Source organism: Haemorhous mexicanus, chromosome 5 (genome assembly GCF_027477595.1).
Source record: "Haemorhous mexicanus isolate bHaeMex1 chromosome 5, bHaeMex1.pri, whole genome shotgun sequence".
NCBI classification, from domain to species: domain Eukaryota; kingdom Metazoa; phylum Chordata; class Aves; order Passeriformes; family Fringillidae; genus Haemorhous; species Haemorhous mexicanus.
The window spans coordinates 63,679,146-63,699,056 of NC_082345.1; the positions used below are offsets into that span (position 1 = coordinate 63,679,146).

General features: G+C 39.7%; 1 protein-coding gene across 2 annotated transcripts in view; it reads left to right on the top strand.

Moving 5' to 3' along the window:
- SLC26A5 (solute carrier family 26 member 5) overlaps positions 1-19,911 on the top strand; it is a 33,258-nt gene that overhangs the window by 3,622 nt on the left and 9,725 nt on the right. For both annotated transcript variants that reach the window (XM_059847396.1, XM_059847395.1), the window contains 10 exons: positions 7,817-8,030; positions 9,702-9,841; positions 12,942-13,052; positions 13,593-13,774; positions 14,288-14,452; positions 15,875-16,027; positions 17,257-17,339; positions 17,434-17,581; positions 19,302-19,415; positions 19,730-19,807. In XM_059847396.1, the coding sequence (XP_059703379.1) occupies positions 7,876-8,030; positions 9,702-9,841; positions 12,942-13,052; positions 13,593-13,774; positions 14,288-14,452; positions 15,875-16,027; positions 17,257-17,339; positions 17,434-17,581; positions 19,302-19,415; positions 19,730-19,807 (1,329 nt within the window). In that variant the 5' untranslated portion in view covers positions 7,817-7,875. The remainder of the gene's footprint in view (positions 1-7,816; positions 8,031-9,701; positions 9,842-12,941; positions 13,053-13,592; positions 13,775-14,287; positions 14,453-15,874; positions 16,028-17,256; positions 17,340-17,433; positions 17,582-19,301; positions 19,416-19,729; positions 19,808-19,911) is intronic.

Here is a 19,911-nt window from a genome sequence, read left to right on the forward strand (position 1 = left end):
ATTGCTGTGTCTGTTGTTTGAAACATCCTTGTTGAAGTTCAGTCTAGTAGGGACAGATCAATTAAGCTCAGTTAAGGATTGAACTGATTAAGGATTACAAAATTTCTGCCTGGTTTTCGTGGAATAAAATTTAAAAAGCCGTGCCCCATGCAGAAGAACACTTGGATTGCTACTCAGAGGTGCCCACAGGGAGCTGCCTGGTTTTGTTCTCACACAACTCTGCTAAGCTCAGGCAAATTTGAAGAGTCACATCAGGAACAAAACTACAGATATTTCACAGGTACAGGCAACTGTAATGTCTTCTCTAAATACAGAAGTTTTGCTGCTGCTACCTTGATTTTATAGCATAACATGGTTCAAGTCCTTTTCCAGAGAAAGCTATACCTGAGTTCATTTATCACTTCAGCATCTAATCCTACATATCCTGCTTTATCAGGATCCTGCCTCAGCTTCAGAGTTTTGACATAACATTGTCTTCTAAGCCCTTCCAATTTCTTTCAGGTTTACTGTTTCATTATCTACTGTCTTAGGTTCATTGCATTTTTCTTTTTGGAATTTTGCACTGTACTTGCCTGCTTGTTTTCAGTTCCACATTATAGGATTCCAGTTTTATTTCTTTGCCAGTTTCATGCTTAAAATCAGTTTATATGATCTGGTTTTGGTGCTTCATTTAAGTCCATATAGCTGAACAGGTGACCTGAGTCTAACTAACTACAGTTGGTAGTGTACTAGCTACAGTTGGTACACTACAGTTGTAAGTCTGATTTTTTTTTTTCCCCCCCTGTTTTCTGGTGACATTTGTTTCTTTTGCATATGTGTTCCTGAGAAGGAAAGAAAGGTTCACTGAGTAATTTTCTGATGATTTCTTCTTGCAAGAACCTTTCTTCATTTCATTTGATGATCCTCAGCCCAGATAGCCTTCTTGCTCTTCCAGTTCCTTCATTAAGACACCCTGTTCTAGTGTAGCTGTTGCAGGAATCCATTCATGCAGGGTTGTTCTGCCAAACTTAGAGGGTTAGTTTGAGAAATTTTCAGCTCCATGAGGGCTGATCTTTTTGTTTGTGCAGTTAAGAGCAGACATGGGGCTGTCTCACATTTAAATTTCATCAGCCACAGAAAAAATATGAAGCCATAAGGTGAGCTGCAAATAAAGCAGGGGTTTGCTGTGAAATACTTATTTGAGAAACTTCTTTACATGTTCTTTGCTTACAGTGCATTTTAAAATATTTCAAGCAAAAGCAGTGTTGGCCTGTGTTTGCTGTGCACTCATGGCCTTCAGGTGTAATCTTGGCATCAAAATGTTGAGGAAGGTTATTCCCACTGTCTGGCATTCACCTTCAGATCATGAAGCAACACTCAAGTGCATAAGAGACAGGAGAATGCTATTATTTAGATAACATCTTCACCAAGCAACAGTTGCATAAATGGGGACAGGATCATATGTCATGTTCTGCTTACTGCTCATGTAGGATTTGGTTCATACCTAGTGCAGAAAAAACCCACAGAAAATGTGTGTTATGAAGTAGCTTCCAAGAAGGAAATGTTTGCAGATCCTAACATGGATAGGGAAGTTCTCAGAACTATCAGGAGGAGAGTTGCTGTTTTGAGAAATAGTTAGTCATACTGCTTTCCCAAGGAGTGGCTGCCCTGTGCTGAAGTTCTGTGTTGCCTTTCAGAAACATCAGTTCTTCAGGAATTTCTCAAGCATGATAGTGGCTGTAGCCTGTTTTACAGGGGAACAGATCCTTTCAGAACGTGTTAGAAAGAGAGCCTTGTAGAGGATCCTTGGAGACTTTTCAAAACCTCATGTTACTCAAGTAATGGTAGTTACTTTATGCCACGTTTTCAGCAGTGAAATTGGAATATAAATTTTAATCCCATTCTAAACCCTCTCTTCTTCCCTCTCTGCACCCCAGTCATTTCTTCCTCTGACCACACTGTTTTACTATCCAAGTTTTCCGACTTGAGAGGTTTCCACTGTAAACATGATGACTGAAATGATTTTGGTTATAAATAACAACCTTCTATTTTTTGTTGTTTATTTTTAACTTGATGCAGCACTTGAGAAGGTAGTGATGTGTGTAAAGAGTTGATGAAGAAGATAGGGGAGAATTCTTTTGGTGGCTTCTCTGCAGAAGGAAGTGTATCACAGAATGAAGTAATTTCTTTCTGCACAGACGCTTGCTGTCTGCACGTTCCACTTTGCCTGAAAAAAATGAACCAGTTGCTGGAGGTCCACTGAGATCACAAGAAGTAAAGAAATTATTCTGGCTTAGCTTGGTGTGTATTCATGATCTTGATTTATGTTATCTCCTCGACCAACTGGAGCTTTATGAAGAAAACTGCTCCACCAAAGTTTTTGGCAGTGGTTTTCCTCTGTAAGTGAAGCTGGCTAATGATTACCTGTCTCTGAAGTAGTGTACATCCTTATCAGTTGGATTAACAAAGCACTATAAAGGGGTCATCAGCCATGCTACCATTCTGATTAACTTACTGATTTCACTGTCACTAGCAACTGCTTTTGGCAAAGGGAAGAGGATGGCAGACTAGAATCCAAGGTCACTGGAGTTGCAAAAAGCAGAAATAAGAATGATCATATTGCCATGGGTTCTCATGGTCATCAATGCGTTTACACAGGAAACAGAAGCCATCTCTTATCTGTGTCTCAGAGGGAAGGAGACTAGTGTTCTGCTGCTCAAAGTGCTCCAGTTGTTTGTCTTATGTGGAATGGATTAAACAGCTTAATGATTATAACAAGTCCTAAAACATTCTGTGGATGAAAACAAGCATAAGATTGCTGGTTGGTAAGAGATACGCCTAAGACACTAATGAATTCATTCGTCCATGGAGTAAACTTTGGGGACTTAGGTATTTTTTGGCAAGGAGCATGAAATATAAATTATCTCTTACCAGTGACATAATCATATTATTTTAAAAGATATATATGTCTTATTTGTTACCATTTTGAGAGAAGAATCTTTATGCTCAATGTTATTATTAAGCTGTGTTCAGTGGCTAAGATAGGTTCATTAGAGGAAAATATATCATGCTGAATTCAACAGCCTGAGGAAGATGGGGCTGCTGCTGCTGCCCCATATCCCAGATCCAACGAGTACCGAGGCTGAAGATGTTTGCCATAAGCACACACACACAGAGAACACACATGCACAACTTACTTAGACCTGTACATGGCAGGACATACATATTGGAGAGGCAACACCCACAGCTTCATCCCCTCTGCTCTCTAGCTAAGCAGGATGGAGGTCCAGTATGAGAGTATATGTACACATGTAGAGATACATGACACATCTGCAAGGTGGATCCCTCCAGCACACAGGGTCACACAATCTGTCTAGTAGCTCCTTCATTCCAATGTCCCCAGCTGAGGTGGACATATGAGTTCCCAAGGTCATAGCCCTACTCCAGTTTTTGGTACAGATAATCCCATGTGCACATGTGTGACTGGCCAGGACTTCCCAGGACCCCTTTCGCTGCCTCTGAGTGCTCTTACTCTTAGAGATGGGCAGATGCTTTTCACACCCAGGGTGCTGCCAGGGACTTCCAGGGTCCCTTAGGTGACCCTTGTGTACTACTCTAGACTGGTGGCAATGAGCTCTTGATAGGCTGATGGCTCATGTGGTGGCCCTGACAGTAGCCCACCAGGGTATGATCCAGGTTTTCCATCCTGCTGTTGTTCTGAGTAACATTATAGGTGTGTGGAGAAGCTTTTATCACACAACCAAACACAGTTTATGTAATCATCTCACCTTTCTAATTAATAAAGTGGACATTTTGCCTGTCTAAAAGCTGCATAGAATTTTAAGGTCTTGATTTATTTTTTCCCCAAAGGTTCACTCCTGGAGTGCATTTCTTAGATTAGGACCTACACAAGGAAAATTTTGTTTGTTTCACAAGTTACCTCTAAATGTATTAAATTTTACATAAAGGCTTCAGGTTTAAAAAATCTAGTTGTTAGTGGATTTAATGGGAGGAGTGGAGGAGGAATGAGAACAGTCCAATAAAACTAGAACACATTCCTTATGACTCCACCCAGTCATTTTACACCTTAGTGCTTATTTGAAAAACAACTTTCTACTTGTCACTGAGCGTGAAAAGTGGAAGGGCACTGGGGAATGAGGCCAGAGAGAAAAGAAAGAAATGAGCCATTATGTGGTTCCTAAAACCACCTGGTTTTGTGTCTTGCCTCTTCAGACAGTAGGAGCAGACCTTGCAGTAACTGTGCTTTTCAGGGTACATTTGGGAGAACATGTTTTACATAGAGTGACAGTATTTCCATCAGCCCTTTGGCTGATGGCAGTCACCTGTATTTGTAAGCTTGGAGACACAAAATATTTCATGGACTTTATAGCCCATGATCAAACTTGGAATTTCTAGCAGAGGATGTACTGTCACACAGTGCTAGTACTGTCCACCTGTGCTTTTCTGCTACTTAAAGCAATTTGTGCTTAGCTTCCAGAAGAAAGGGGTTTTGCCCTTGTAAAACAGGCAAGACAATGGATTCGCTGCTGACTCCCCCATTTCCTTAGGTAGTTCAGACACATTCAGGTTAGATACACATGTTAGGAGAAAAAGTGCCTATTAAAGCTGTAAGAGTCATATGGTACACCATTCTTAATGTCTCCAGCTTCTTGGTTTTTTTCTCCCCATAGTTGTATTTTGAATCCAAGGAAGAGCAGCCAAATCTCTGTTCCTATAAATTTTATGGTTGCACTTTGATTCACGTGATTTGGATCAAAAATTATTGTCCTCTACAAGAATCAGTGCAGATGGCTTGACAGACCTCCTTTATCAGCTAAGATTGGGAAGAGAAAGTGCTAATTTATTACTGATAGTGTTATAAGTTCATGTTTGCTTCACTTTTTTTTTTCTTTAACACCTTCAGTTTGATAATAGCAGGAAAGATATAAGACAGGCCTTTATCAGTCAGATAAAGAATTGCCAACTCTTAAGTCTTTTGCATACAGGTTTTAACTACTTCAACTCAACTCTTATCTGGCTGATAAGATTAATGACAGTGTTTCTTACACCTTTTTAACTTTATTCTTGCCATGAAGTTCAAAGGTTGTTGGAGAGCAGTATTCCACTCTCCACTATTGACTTTCTCTTCCTCTGGATAAAGGCCTGTGAATTTTCAGAAGTTATAGCAGTAAGCTTTCTTTTCATGAAAATGGGCAGTACCTTGCTTTTGCTCTTCCTCAAGCATTCTGAGAGTGAAGAGGAAGACTCAGTTTCTGAGCCTTGGATAACTGTGTTGCCAGTTTGTCATGCAGCAAACACTTGGAGAGACAGTCGAACCAGTCATGAAACGTTACTATTTTGCTACTCAATGGACAATGTGTATCATCTCTCATAAAGACAAGTATCTCTATCTTGCTCTCTGTGTACTTTTGCAAAAGAGAGGGATGATATTAAAGACTTTAATTGTTACTGTACTATCTACAGCGTAGTAGTTTAGGTTGCCATCAAGGAACATGCTTATGCAGGGCTGTTAAGATGAAGTTGGTGAAATGACATGGAAAAAAAGAGTGTGATATATCCAGCACTAGTTTTAGGTAGATACTGGATCTCTTTTAACTACATGTGATTTGTTTTCCATGTTCTTGTGTCCACTGTGAAGGTAAAGACAAGATTCTATCATATCCTCTCTCAAGTTACTTTTGTTTTAGCTGGTTCTCATGATTCAGTGCAGTGTAACTTCCTTATTCTAACAGAATCAGAAACATTCAATCTACAGTTTAAAAACCTTCAGTGACGGTGAAACTTGGGTTGTGACCTCTGGTAGTATTCCAAACTAACACTTGCCATGATCTGGATAACTGATTTAGAGTTGGGCCATGTTCAGTTAGTCAAATACAGCATTTGTATAATTTATTTTACCATAAAAAACAGAGGCAGGATGGAACTTTTGTTGTTCTGTATATGCTCATAGTACCTGGAAGAGTTGAGCATGTGTACAGAAGTGGAAACCTCCAGACTTCTCCAGGTCTAGATTTATACTACAAGCTCATGTGGCTCTTCCCTATGTTAACCAATCTACTTGAAGCTGAACTAACTCAAAGGTGGAAATTCAGGACCTAAATTGTTTGGGGTTAACAGGGCATTGTCTTGTGTTGCTGTCCTTTGTAGCACAAAGAAGGCAGGGTGTGTGTTTTTAAAACCTTGGCTAAAAATGTATTGATATTGCATTCTCATTTTATTGAAGTTTGGCCAAAACCAAGTCATTGAACTGATTTGGTCTGTGTCTTTTGCATGCAGTTGCAGTTTTTGTTGTGATTTGAGTGTATTTTCTGTTTAGGACTGATTAAAATTGCTTCTTAATTTGTAGATAAGGCCAGTGTTGCCAGAACACATCAATTAATTACTGGAGAAGATAGATTCTGTGTGAATAATGACATAAGGGACCATTATGGAATCCCAGAATGGCTGAGGCTTGAGGGTACTTCTGAGGATCACAGATTACAACCTCCCTGCTCAAGAAGGATTGCTTTTATTTCACACAATAAAGCTGGAGTCAATCTAGAGTGTGCAGTAAATGAAAAATTACAATTTTAGTTAAAATATCCTTTTGTGGCTGACAACGTAGGGAAAGTATTTCTTATGAAATACTGAGAACTGAAGAGATGTTAGGCTGTGTCAGTTCTGGGAGATAGAGATTACCAGGACCTGAGTGGAAAATTCCAGCACTTTCATCAGAGTGAAGACACAGATAGCAATATTGATATTTTGCTGATGGTCTGACTGCATTTGCTGAATCGGAATGTTGGACCAATCATGGTTAGCTTTGTCTGAGTGCTTAGGTAGCAGTTTGTTTAACTTCTGCGTGGTAACCCTTTCCCAGAAAAGTATTGATGTACAGCTAAAAACAGAGCACCCCTGGGTTAGCACCCTTGGTTGAAGGCAAACACATGCTTAAGTGACTTGCTGGACTTGAGCCCACGGCCTTGTTCACAATGACGGCTCTGTTTCCCACTGCACTCAGGTTCTGTCATCAAATGTGGCACTAGCCAGCATCTCTGCCTAACAACATAGCAGTCCTGTCACTTTGCTCAGAATTGGGAGTGAGTTTCTTGCCCAGTATTTCTGAAAGCAGCAAACATGGGGCAATGGAATTAGCAGTGTCTTTTAAACATGTTGAGATGTTTGTGGCACTGAATCAGACAGACAAATAGATCTTTACAAACCTTCTGGCTAGTTTTAAATCTGGGCACGTCTCCCGATTCCTGTTTTAGTCAGTGCAGATTGAGAATAGCAGCAAGTGGCACATCCATTGAAATCATAACTGTTTGAAAGTAGTGAATTGTGTATCCTTGAGATGCTGTTTGGAAAAAGAAGCTTCTGAAATAGAGAGAAAGGCAGGTGGATAGATGCAGAAGCACCTGACAATCTGGAAGAAAGAAGTGGTTTTCTCGGTGTTCAAGTCAGAGTTCTGTCTTTTGAAAATGGACATGTCGGTTTGTGAGTAAGCGGGAAGTAATTCAGCAATAAAGGAATCTCCCTCCTACAGTCTTTAAAAAACTGAGGGAAAATCCAGATAAACATGAATACAACCTTCCAGGTTAGTTTCATCTCTTATTTACAAAGAAAATAATGCAAAAGCTTTCATTATACAAGAGAAGTATAAATTAATAGCTTGCATATACTAAAGACTGTGATTTATTTTCTTACTGCTGTTACAGACTATTTAATTAGACTGCAATCACAGTTCTTGCCTCTAGCTTGTTAAAATACATTATTTGAAAGGAAATGCCAAACCTGAGGTTAAAAAGGAAACCAAACTTATTTTGTCTGCAAACAGGTTTTTTGGTGGAGACCGTGGAACTATTCCTCCTTCACTGCTGCTCTGTAAGACCAGCTATGGAACATGCTCAAGAACAAGAAGAGTGTCTTGAGCAAACCCCGGGGTATTGTGTGCAGAGACCAATATACAACCAGGAGCTCCTGCAAGGACAGCTGCACAGGCGACAGAGAACCCCTCGGACTTTAGGGCAGAGGATTGCACATTCTTGTCGGTAGGGTTTTTTGTCTCATCTTTGTTTTTTATTGGTTAGGAATATTATAATTCTTAATTGATTCATGCACTTAGCCGGTAATCTCTTCAAAGAAACCTAAAAGATAAAACCACTAATTCTACTTTGACCATTCAGCAATACTGGGAAGAAGCTGTGTATGTGTTTTTAATGTTATTGTAGAACTATATTAGAAAATGTTGGATAAATTAGTTGAAGTGCCTTCATCAAAGTGCAGAAGGAAAATAGGCAGCATAGAATGTGAATTATTAGTCAGATCATGTGACATGGATTCATGAGACCCAGAAAAGTATCTGTCCTTCTTATGTGGAAATACTTATGGCCAAATTTGTGCTTCAGTGATCCTTTCACAGAAGAATGGAGATGTGTGATAGCTGTGTAAAAATCTAAATATTGGTCTAATAAGAACTTAATAGAGCCATTCTCTGGCTTTTAATTAACTGCCTTGGAATCTAAGTATCATCTGGTTAGATGTGAAATGTCTTTAACTATGCTTCTCTTGCTCCATGGTACCAGGGGATTTAAGTTCTCATTAGCTTTGTGTTTATCCATGCTTCCTTTGCAGAGTTTTTTTCCTTTTCTTTCTCAAACCTTGTTCTGCAGGACAACAGAACTGCTTTTCTATAAAATATTCCTATTCACATGGTTTGACATTTGGAGATTAGCTTTGGTTTATGGAATGACTTCAATGGTAAAGACACTTAACTCTACCTCAGAAAACTTGTCTGTCCTGAATTAAAAGAAAGTGGATCCAAATCCTCATTTTTGTGATAGTATCTAGCTAACCATGAAGAAGTGTGGATGACTCTCTCACTTTTAGCAGCAAGCTTCTTCACTGTGCAGTTCAGAAGTGCTAACAAATCTCTGCAATTCTCTTGCAATTCCCCTACACAGAAAAGCATTCATACAATCCCTGTGTTACATTTTTAGCCAAGGTTAAACTTACCACAGTACAATCAAGGTATGATGCAAGGCAGTACTGGATAGAGATATGTATTTCCTGGCTCTGTTCATTTGTCATGAGTCAGGGTTTCAAAGGGTTGATAACTCTGCTGAGAGTCCCAAGGGTCAGTGCTGCTGGCTTCAGTGCCTTTCCTTTCCGGGGGAGGAAAGGTTATGCTCTCAAATAGCCTGAAAGTGGGTCTGTCAGTACTGGTAGGGATAGTGATAAGTACTGGTTAAATTAATAGATTGGCCATCTTCAGAGCATAAGAATATAAAATATTATGATCAAAAAAGTATAAAGCATGCAAAGAGTAAATGGGAAAAAGCACTGGATGCAAAGTATTCTGATTAGTGAAAACCATTATCAGGAAGCAAGTTATTCTCAGGGGATTGTTACTAGGAATGATCTCAGCAAAAGGTTTTGTGTGACCACTCAACTGTGCATAGAGTGGAACAGTTTTACTTCCCACTGACCTCCAGCCTCACAAGATGTTTGTTCTCTTCTCTAGTTCCCTAAGGTTTGTCAACAGCACTAACATGTGAATAAGGCATAGTTGTTTGTGCTTAAGCATGTCCAGAAATTACTGTCATCAGGAGTCTGAGCCTGCCTGTAAAGGAGCTGTTTTCCTGTATAGGGATGAAAGACAATTTTTGCAACCTGTTTGTCCCCTGCTAGTGCCTAACTTTCTTTCTGCTTTGTAATTCCAGTTGTTCCCCTAAGAAAGCCAAGTCTCATCTTTACAGTTTCTTACCAATTTTAAAATGGCTGCCTCATTACCCAGTGAAGGAGTACTTACTGGGAGACATTATCTCAGGTGTTAGCACTGGGGTCATGCAGCTTCCTCAAGGTGAGTGTACCTCTGGATTTAATCATCCCTTCTTTGTGTGTGTGTGCTTTTATGGCAGTTCTTGACACCCTGAAACAGGTGCTCCTGAGAACAGGATGTGTATCTCAGGGCTCTCTGTGGAAATCAGCATGGGTTCTGCAGACCAGCCCAGAATGATGATTCCCTTAAAACTGCGAGTCAGTGATAGGCACCAAACTCTGAAAGAAGCTCCCTCTCTAATCAGTATCCATAGCTTTCAGTGGCAGACCAACTTTTCACAGTTTAAGTGCATGTCAAAATTTTCCTGAATGCACCATATTATTTACTGATCTCACTGTCCTGAAAGTCATGGCTAATTTCCTGCAGAGGATAGCAGACATACAGACATTATGTTTCAGGAAGCAACTGAGGCAAAGTAACCAAACCAAATTTAACCAGAGAAGAACATGCAAGAATTCAAAGACTGATCCCTAGGCTAGAAGTCACCAGTTTACGCTGGAACCATAGAAGCAGATTTACATGGTGTGGTTAAATAGAAAGCATTGTCTGTAACAAGACTGAAAATCTGTGGAATTTCTATTAAATTACTTGGAAGTGTCAGCCTAAGTGGAGCCCAGTCCTGAAGCAGGAGCACGTTCTGGAAGATAGAGAAAGCCAAAGTTCACTATTCTGTTCAGCTCTTGGTGAATGGGCCAGTAGAATCTCTTGTTCAGCCCAGCACTTACTATTAGCAGTTTCAGAAGAGTTAGGAGGTTAGAAAGCAGCAGCACTTCTCCAGCAATATCATTATGGGGTGCCCACTGCTCTGGGAGTGGCAATTTCACAATAGCTGCCGCAGTCTGAGTAGATTTTTCCAGGAGGTCTTGGAGTCAAGGAAATTCTTTGATTTGTGCAGAGCCTTGTCCAGAGAGTGATGTAATTAAGCATAAATAAGTTTACTTCTGTGTTGACTTATTTCATATTTGCATCTCACTTGTTCCACTTTAGGCTGAGGCAGGTCTGAAAAAGTCATCTGTAAATCCAAGATTTTAATAGGTGGTAACTCATTAAAATAATTAAATACCTTAATTTAGCCTGTGCAGATAATTTCTTTATTTCTGTATCTTCCTGGTTTTGTTTGAATTTTATGATTAAGGTAATTTTTTCTTCCACACATAAGCGTAAACTTATCTTAAACTGATAGCTAATGTGGTTAACTCTCAGGCATATCTGTCATATACTAGACACAAACATTGTCAGTTGTATACCGAAATATAATTTATGTCATGACCTAAAAGAACACTAAAATGTAAGTGGTCAGCAGTGAACTTTATACTTATTTTTGTGACTCTTTTTAAAAGTAAACATTATTCATTTGGCGCCTGTAGACATGCCCTTAAACTGCTCCTAATCTTTCCCTTTCTAAAACACAAAAGTTGAACTTTCAGTTTTCTGGAATGGAAGTAATTATAGCAAGCATGGGTTCAAAGAAGCCTGGGAATCATTCCAGGTGAACTACAATGACCACGGTGTTTAAGCCATGGCCTCCTATCAGGTCAATATCTCTTTATTCCCTTGGCACTGACAGTCTCTAAAAATGCCAGTATAAATGAAAGGGAATAAAAGGGTATTCAGATCAGGAACTTCACATAGACCCATCCTCCCAGTTCTGAACACTGATTTTCAGTTCTGGTTACTTGTACTGTTCATCATCATATTAAAGACCAGGCTGTTACAGTACAGGGTGTTTGCTGATGTCAGGAGAGGTACCCCATGGGTGAGAGAAGATATGTGGTAGGAGTTTCACAAGTACTTAATGAAATGCTCATTTGAGCAAGAGAATCAATGATGCCATCAGTCCAGTTTTGGTGAGAATATGAATTTTTGGTAAGGACTCAGGTATTGCTTAGGGCTAGCACAAGGCCCTGTGACTTACTGCACTGCACAAGAGCACTTGGATGGCACAGAAGATCCCTTTGGTTTAGCTCCTTTTTTTTGTAATGTGATGCTTTGTCTCCCAATTTAAATTATTAGGGAGAGGTGGTTTTGAGTATCACTGGCTCTCCATGGTGGGTGAACCATTGCTGCTGTTTGGAATTTGCACTGGTCCACTGAGATTTTTACTGCTCACTTGGACCAGTCTGCCCAAGTGTGGCAAGAACCCACAGGGGTTACCAGCCTGCACTTGTGAGAGTGCAGAACCAAGCCAAGCCAGGATGCAGTGTTTTCTCATTGAGGCCTGTTTGTTCTGTTCTGGTGGCAGTTCTCATTTCCACAAGCTGTGTAGAGCTATTGTTTTGGCTGGAACTGCTTGGGACAGTTATGTGCCATATCACATGATGTATACCACTTGCTTGTGAGCCTGGTCCCATGATAAGCACACCCTGAGTCAGACAGAGGGTGGGAGATGTTCTTCCCTGGTGTCCCTTAGAGCTGTTCCCCCCACAGCTCCACAGTTGTGCTTGCCAGCCCCCACTACAGATAGGAATGATTGAATTCCGCTGCATGGCACTGGACAGGGCTTAATGACAAAAAGGACTTTGTTTTTGGGAGGGATACCAGACTGTATAAGCTCTGTGACCTTACAGATTGTCAGAAGTTCTCTGCTTATTTTGAAGCATGTTTTGTGGAAACATAAACTATTATGTTATCCCAGTCATTCTGGGATGAGGGAGGAGGAAAGTGTTTAGTCAGTTCGGGGTTGCCATGAACACCATGTCTGATGAGAAAAGGAAGAAAAACTCAAATGTGTCTCACTTGTTATGAGGGTTTGGGTGTTTCTATCTTGATTCTTCTGCAGATGAAAACAAAAGCAACAAAAATCATTTGTTGGCCATTAAGGAGTGCTTCCACCCACAAAGGCAAAACAGGTGCACAAGTGTACACACAAACACAAACACACCTGCAGTGCCTGTAATTAGACTTTGGTTTCCTGACTCAACCCATCATGTTTCTAGGCACTGCCCTAGAGTATTATACATTTTAAAGACTATTCACTGAAAGATCTCCTATTTTTTAAACTTGGGACAAGTCTCTAGATTTCCTATTAGGTGTGTTCAGTTGTAGTAGACTTAAATCCCTTTGCTTCAGGTGTTTTATTTTTGTTGTTAACTTACCATACATATTTTTGTCTGTTTTCTAGGTTTAGCCTATGCTTTGCTGGCAGCTGTTCCCCCAGTATTTGGCCTATATTCTTCATTTTATCCTGTTTTTCTGTATACTTTTTTTGGAACCTCCAAGCACATATCAATAGGTATATCTGTATGGGTAACTGAAAGTCTGTCTGTATGTGTGTGTGTGTATTTTTAATAAAGCTGTAAAAAATAAAATCAGAGCAGTAGAAAGTGTAGTTGTTTTCCATAAATGAAAATTTAAGTGCATAGGAGAAATGCAAATGTGTGCAACATAAGCAGTACTTTTTATTTTTAGCTTATCCATTTTATGTAGGAAGCAGTAGAAAAGCATCTTGTATCAGATTAGATCTAAAAATGTGTGTTGCAAACTCCTGAGCTATGATTTCATTAGTGTGGCTAGGATGAATCTTTAAAGTGCAAAATAGAAACTGAGGTTGAAAAAAAAAGATGGTGTTTACCTACTGCAAAGGTGTATATTCACCATCTGACTGGCTTTAATGGTGCTGAGTACTGGAGCAGATTTGGGGACTAAAAAATACATTATTAAGGTAGAAGACTTTTATTTTAGTTTAATTTTGCATATCTCAATAAGAACCACTCCTAAAAAAAAAAACTTGAAGAGATTTTAAGCAACTATTTTCCTCTGCCTCTTATTTCAGGTACCTTTGCTGTGGTTAGTATGATGGTTGGTAGCGTTGCTGTGAGAGAAGTGCCTGATGAAATGATTTGTCCGGACTCTAATTCTACTAATACTACAGCTATCCTTGAATTTTACAATGCTAGGGATGCCAGGAGGGTGCAGGTAGCTGTGGCTCTCGCCTTTCTTTCAGGACTTATCCAGGTATGTGCTCACAGTTTGCTGTAAGGGCAGCTGCTGCTGCTGGACTTGCAGAGGGTGCTGGGTCACAGTGGATCCCCTGTAACCAAACTTGTGCTTCTGCACTGCTCTGTGTGGGACACAGGCTGCTTTATGGCAGCCTCATCACAGAACTGGGGATGGGTGCACTGGAGGCAGGATTTTATCTGGCGTCTTAGCTGGACTGGAAAAAAACAGGATTTGCTCCCTTTTCATTTTTTCCTATCCTGTCAGAAAATCTCAACTGAGTTCTCTAATCTGTCCATAAATGCATACAAACAATGCATACATACATACCCATATCTCACTCTGGACCTGCCAGTGGCATGGAATATTGGGTGCATTGATGGCAGCTTACTGAACTGTGGCTTTAGAAAAGCCAAGTTCAGGTTTGCCTGATCTGGCTTGGGCATTGTGGAAAGAAGAGGGGTGTATGGGTGTGTGCTATACCCAGACTATAGAGGGAGTCACAGGGTTGACACTTCTCTTTTTCCTTAGTTGTGTTTAGGTTTCCTTCGGTTTGGATTTCTGTCCATCTATCTAACGGAGCCTCTGGTGCGAGGATTTACCACTGCAGCTGCAGTTCATGTCTTCACTTCCCAGTTAAAGTATCTCCTGGGCATCAAGACGAGCCGCTACAGCGGGCCCCTCTCAGCTGTATATGTGAGCAACTACACTTACTAAGCATGCACATTCTGTGTTGGCTGGATCTAGTTCCTAAGCTTTTTCCTGTTTTTATGCATTATTTGACACTAAGTAGAATAATCTTCAGTACTGAACACTGGATAAGAGGTCATTAAGTGCCATAGTAATATATGAATATCTGAAAGTGCAGCCCAAGTGTGACTTGATAGATTCACATGGTCTGAGATGGGCGGATTTTGGGATTCTGCTGAATGCAGTTTTATAATATGAAGAAATATTGTTCATTGAAGCAAATCTCTTGTGCCTTGGAGGGAAATGTGCTCCTGAAATGCTTCACTGTAAATCAGGCATGCTCTGCAAAGCTAGGAAATGTTACTCTCAGAATCTTTCCACTCTTAAGTGGAAGAAAAGGGAAGATCTCAGATGTCTGTGAAAACCTAAGCTTTTGAGCAGATTGATGGCTCAGCAATAATGAAGCTTCAGGATTTCATCTACATGTAGGTTACAGAAAATGCTTTGTGGGAATCTTTTTGTATGTTTGTGCAGATACAACAAACCTTTTGCAAACAAGTCTGCATTAATGATTAATTCCAAAATTTGCTGTTCAGTTCACAAAACTGGGAAGCAGTCATACTAATTGCCGAACAAAGAGAAGGGAAGTTATAAATTCAAGATGCATACTACCAGGACACCTTGAATGTATAACATCCTGACAGTTGTAGCAATTTTCAATCTGCATAAGGAAGAGTATGTTTGCCTTCTTTCAAAGACCTCTCCAGAGGTTATTTATTTATTTTAATGCAGTGGAAGAAGGAGGAATAATCAGTATGGGCAATTATTTACCCACTAGCAATTTGTGTATTCCAGCAGGTTTTTTTTCTGACACCCTTTTAGAAAGCATTTTCAATTAAAAGGTATTTGGAATAATGGCTGGTTCAGCAGCATTGCAGGATCACTGCTATTTAACCATATTGTTATGGCAACCTCAATGGTTCTATCAGCAGCTTTATTGTTTTAGAATAGTTTAGGCAGCTCTAAGAAAATGTGACTTGCCAAAGAATATTTGAAGGTATTAGAAGGAGTTTGCATTTATTACTTTCAGGTAGCTGCCACTGAGGAATATGTGTGAAAATGCTGAGAATAAGAGACATGGTTTAGTTTAGGCTTTTTACCCCATTAAAGTTTTTTCTCCAAATTTTTGCCCCCTTTAAGGAACACTGATATTGTAAATGATTCAAGTGCATTTCTCTCACTGACATACTCTAGTCTTCTGTGTTTTTTAGGAACAATGGGTATTTTGGTGAGGTCCTCGTCACTGTGGTTATAAATTTACAGTGAAACCACAGCTGAAAAGCAATGTATAATTCACTCTTCTGTGGCAAATCTCCATGAAGACTCTATTTTCTTAAGAATAATTATGATGCTTCTGGTATGTTACAGAGCCTGGTTGCCGTGTTTTCAAATATAACAACCGCCAATATTGCTACATTGGTTGTTGGATTATCGTGCGTTGTTCTCTTGCTGATTGGCAAGGAGATCAATTTCCGCTTTCAGAAGAAGCTCCCAGTTCCTATTCCTATGGAGATCATTGTGGTAAGCCAGTTGGGAAATTCTGTGGCTAAATTATGTAGCTGTTCTAAAGCTGTAGAAACTGTCTCATGTTCTATCTTATCTTACTGAACTTGAGAGTAACTTCCATTGAACATAATTCATTTGAGCCTTGATCCAATTGAAGGTTTGGATTCTCTTAAAATTAAGAACTGGAATGCCCATATGGAGAGCATAAAGTCATAAAGAAGAATTGAAAAACAAATTAGACACCCCCAGTCCCCTATAGCAATAGGTAGATATAAAACTCTCTCTATCCAGGAGTTTGGGCTCCTGACTGCTTCCCTGCAAGACAGTGCAGTGTTTTAAGTGGCATTTCCCTCACAGAGCCCAAGAGCTCAGAACCCTTTCCTGAAGGAAGGTGCTTACAGATGCCTGTAAGATGCCTGTAGAGGTTCTGCAGGGTGTGCTTGCTTCTTGAAATGCAGTAGCAGAAAGAAGAGCAGGAGCCATTAGGACTTATTACTTTTTCCTTTCTCTGTTTCGGAGATTGATAACTGGCTGCAGCACTGGTTTTGTTTCAAAGAACTGTTCTAAAATACTTGTGTAAAACAGACTATCATAATACACACTAAGCCTACAGCTCAGATACCCTTTTGCCTTTAAAAGTGATTTGATTTCAAAATGAGTTCTCAGATTACTACAGGTCTCAAAAAACCTGCACATAATGGAGTTAAGAAAGGAAATAATTGAAAGTATGGGCACAGTCCATAGATAGAAGGAACAAAGAAAAGGGATGTTGGTGAGAGAGTTGGGAGATGTGGAATAGGGTATTTTTTGATAGGTAATAGCAAAACAATGTTCCTTTCTTTGCTGTTGCATCAGTTCTCTTTACAGGTAACAGGCTATGCTCATGCAAATAAGCCAGTGCACACAAGCAGGAGTGTCCTTGCATTTGATTTTTCTAATACACTCATTTGCCTGAGCTTGGCTTAGGCAAAGGGAATTTGGGTGATTCATATCATACCATAGCGTGTTCCATTTATCTTTTTATAAAAAAACTATAAAATCAGGATGAGTTGGACACGATGAAGAGAAAATCATGATGCTTCCTCCTTTTTGTCTGCTTTTTTAGCCCTTAACTCATAGAAAACTGACTGACAATAAATGTAACCCCTTGTGTTTATTAATCGCAGTCAGCCAACCTTTATATCTCTTCAAGTGGCTTTATCTCTTTTTAGATAATGTTTACAAATGTGTTTGTGGATTTTTAGGTCATTATTGGCACAGGAGTTTCAGCTGGAATGAATCTGCATGAGTCGTACAAAGTGAATGTTGTTGGGAATATTCCTCAAGGGTAGGGATGATGCATTCTTATTAAGACTGTGTCTTTTCTGTATTGCTTATAGTTCTTACCATATTAATGTATAAATATTAATTTCATCTCCAAGGTTACGTGCACCAGCAGTTCCTGACATTCAGCTAATCCCAGCAATATTTGTGGATGCAGTAGCAATAGCAGTAGTTGGATTTTCAATGGCTGTATCAATGGCCAAGATCTTTGCCCTTAAACATGGTTACACCATCGATGGGAATCAGGTAAAAGTAGCAGAGTTGATTTGTTGAAAATTCTCAGTAGCACCTTTGTTATATAATTAAAGTAGGGCGTGATATTGGCAAAAATGAGGGTTTCTTCAATAGTGGAGTCAGGCCAGATTTTTGACAGGCTACACATTTAAAGGCCAGGAATTAATGTAAGTTCTTCTTCTGGCTGTGTTTAAAAGACCAGTTTCACTTTTAGCTTCATTTTGGGAAACCTGCTTCTGCTATACTTGGACATACACATGACTGTTAATTTTTGGGACAGGCATTACTTGGCCATGCTGTCCTGATGAGCAGCTACATTTTCTCTGCTTTCTGTAATAGAGCAAAGCATAGAGGTCCCATGTGATAAATACAGTACCTTATGTGTCAAAGAACTCTTGTCTAGAGTTTAAAAATTCCTATTATGTTTTATATTTTCTTTTTATTCGCACCCATTGCAAATGGGCAACATTTTCTGGGGCAGCAATTGGCCCTGTCTGTACTTGGCATTCTGAGCATGATTTGCATGATAAGGACTGTGTTTAGGACTCCCTAAAATTAAAATGATATGTCCTCCTCACCTACTCTGGCCTTCCTATGCAGTTTAGAATCGATACTTCAATTGGATTATTGATCTATATCATTGTGGTGTCAAGGGAGGCAGAGTTCCTGTGCTGTAACACATCTCCTAGAGCACACATCTTACACAGCACAGATCAGCTGTTCCCCCCCTTATCAAAATGATTGCCTTCCTCTGAGAGTGAATGAAGTTTACCTACAGAGTTTTACATCAGGTCAAGTGAATCTCATCCTTCATGTCATTGTGCTCTGTTTCCCAAGAGAGAAGAGGACAAATCTGTAGCTGCATGAATGTTCTTGCCTTTATTTACCTTAAACATAATCATCGCTGACCTGAGTTAAGCATCTAAATCTTTTCCTCAGGAAAGATGCTACTTCACTTGGGTGTTAAACTGTAGCACTCCTTGTCACAGTAGCAGTGCATGCCAAATGTTTCAATGAATCCGAAAAGGATTGTACAAATGCAAAGAGAAAATCTCATTGAGGACTATTGGAAATGTATGACTCAAATCACTCAGTTACAAATAACAGGATGCAGAGTAGTCTGGGGAGGCTTCATTAAAAGCAAGTAATTTCTTAGGCATCAGAAATGCAGTACTGAGGTAGATGGAGCTCCTGACCTCACCCATGGGCACAGTTCTCATGTGGGATCTTGCTGAGGAAGCAGCAGACACTCATTGGTTTTTTCATGTACAACAATGGATTACCACTCATGGAAGCACAGGCAGGGCTGCTCATGGTGTTAAACACATAGGGTGGGAAGCAAAGAAAGGTGTTTGCATGAGAAAACATTTTTCATGTATATTCAGGGTTAAAATTCAAATTATCCCCAAGATGAAGAAATCCTTAAAACAATCAGTGCTGTCATTCATTTTTGTTTTCAGTCTGATTAATTCTTGTAACATTTTGGGATAGGAAAGGTCTCCAGCATTTCATCAGAGACTTTATTTAAGAGATGACTTTACCTGCATCAGCTTGTGCTTGTGTGAGAACTACCAGTATAAGCTACAATTAGGTTACTTATTCTCTACAATGAGGTTGCTAGAAAGCAGTGTAAACAAGATGTGGTTGTTAATGTCTGTGGATAGTTCCAGCTTGGTACCACTGCTAAGTATAAGTGTATATTTGGCTTTCTTTGCTCTATTGTTTAACACAGGAACTTATTGCCTTGGGAATATGCAACTCTGTGGGATCATTTTTTCAAACCTTTGCAATCACATGCTCAATGTCTCGGAGCCTTGTTCAGGAAAGCACTGGTGGAAAAACTCAGGTATGTAGAATACCCAAATCCTGAGCCAAATGAAGTTTACTCTTTGAAGCTCCAAAACTCAAGTCTGAAGCTTATCTAGATGGCTGTATTTCTCTGCCTGAGCCAGAAGAATTAACTGGAGTTTTCCATGTTTCTAATCCAGACTGGGTCAGGAGAGAAAGTGGCATGATGGGCAAAATGGGTGAACTGAATGGAAAGAATCAAAAGTCATTTGTACAACCAGCCTTGTTGAAAGCACAGGGAGTTAGCTAATCAGTAATATTTCCCCTTGGGAACACTTCTGAATAATCTCTGGCTTTTTTTTTTTTGTTCAGATTGCAGGTGCACTCTCTGCAGTTATGGTTCTGTTGGTAATTGTGGCTATTGGATACCTTTTTGAACCACTTCCACAGGTAAGGGAGTTTTGCATATTAGGCATTGAATTGACTGTGAACAGAAGCCCATGAGTATTGCTAAAACTTGAGATTGTGGGAGGGTTAGTAAACAACAGTTAGGC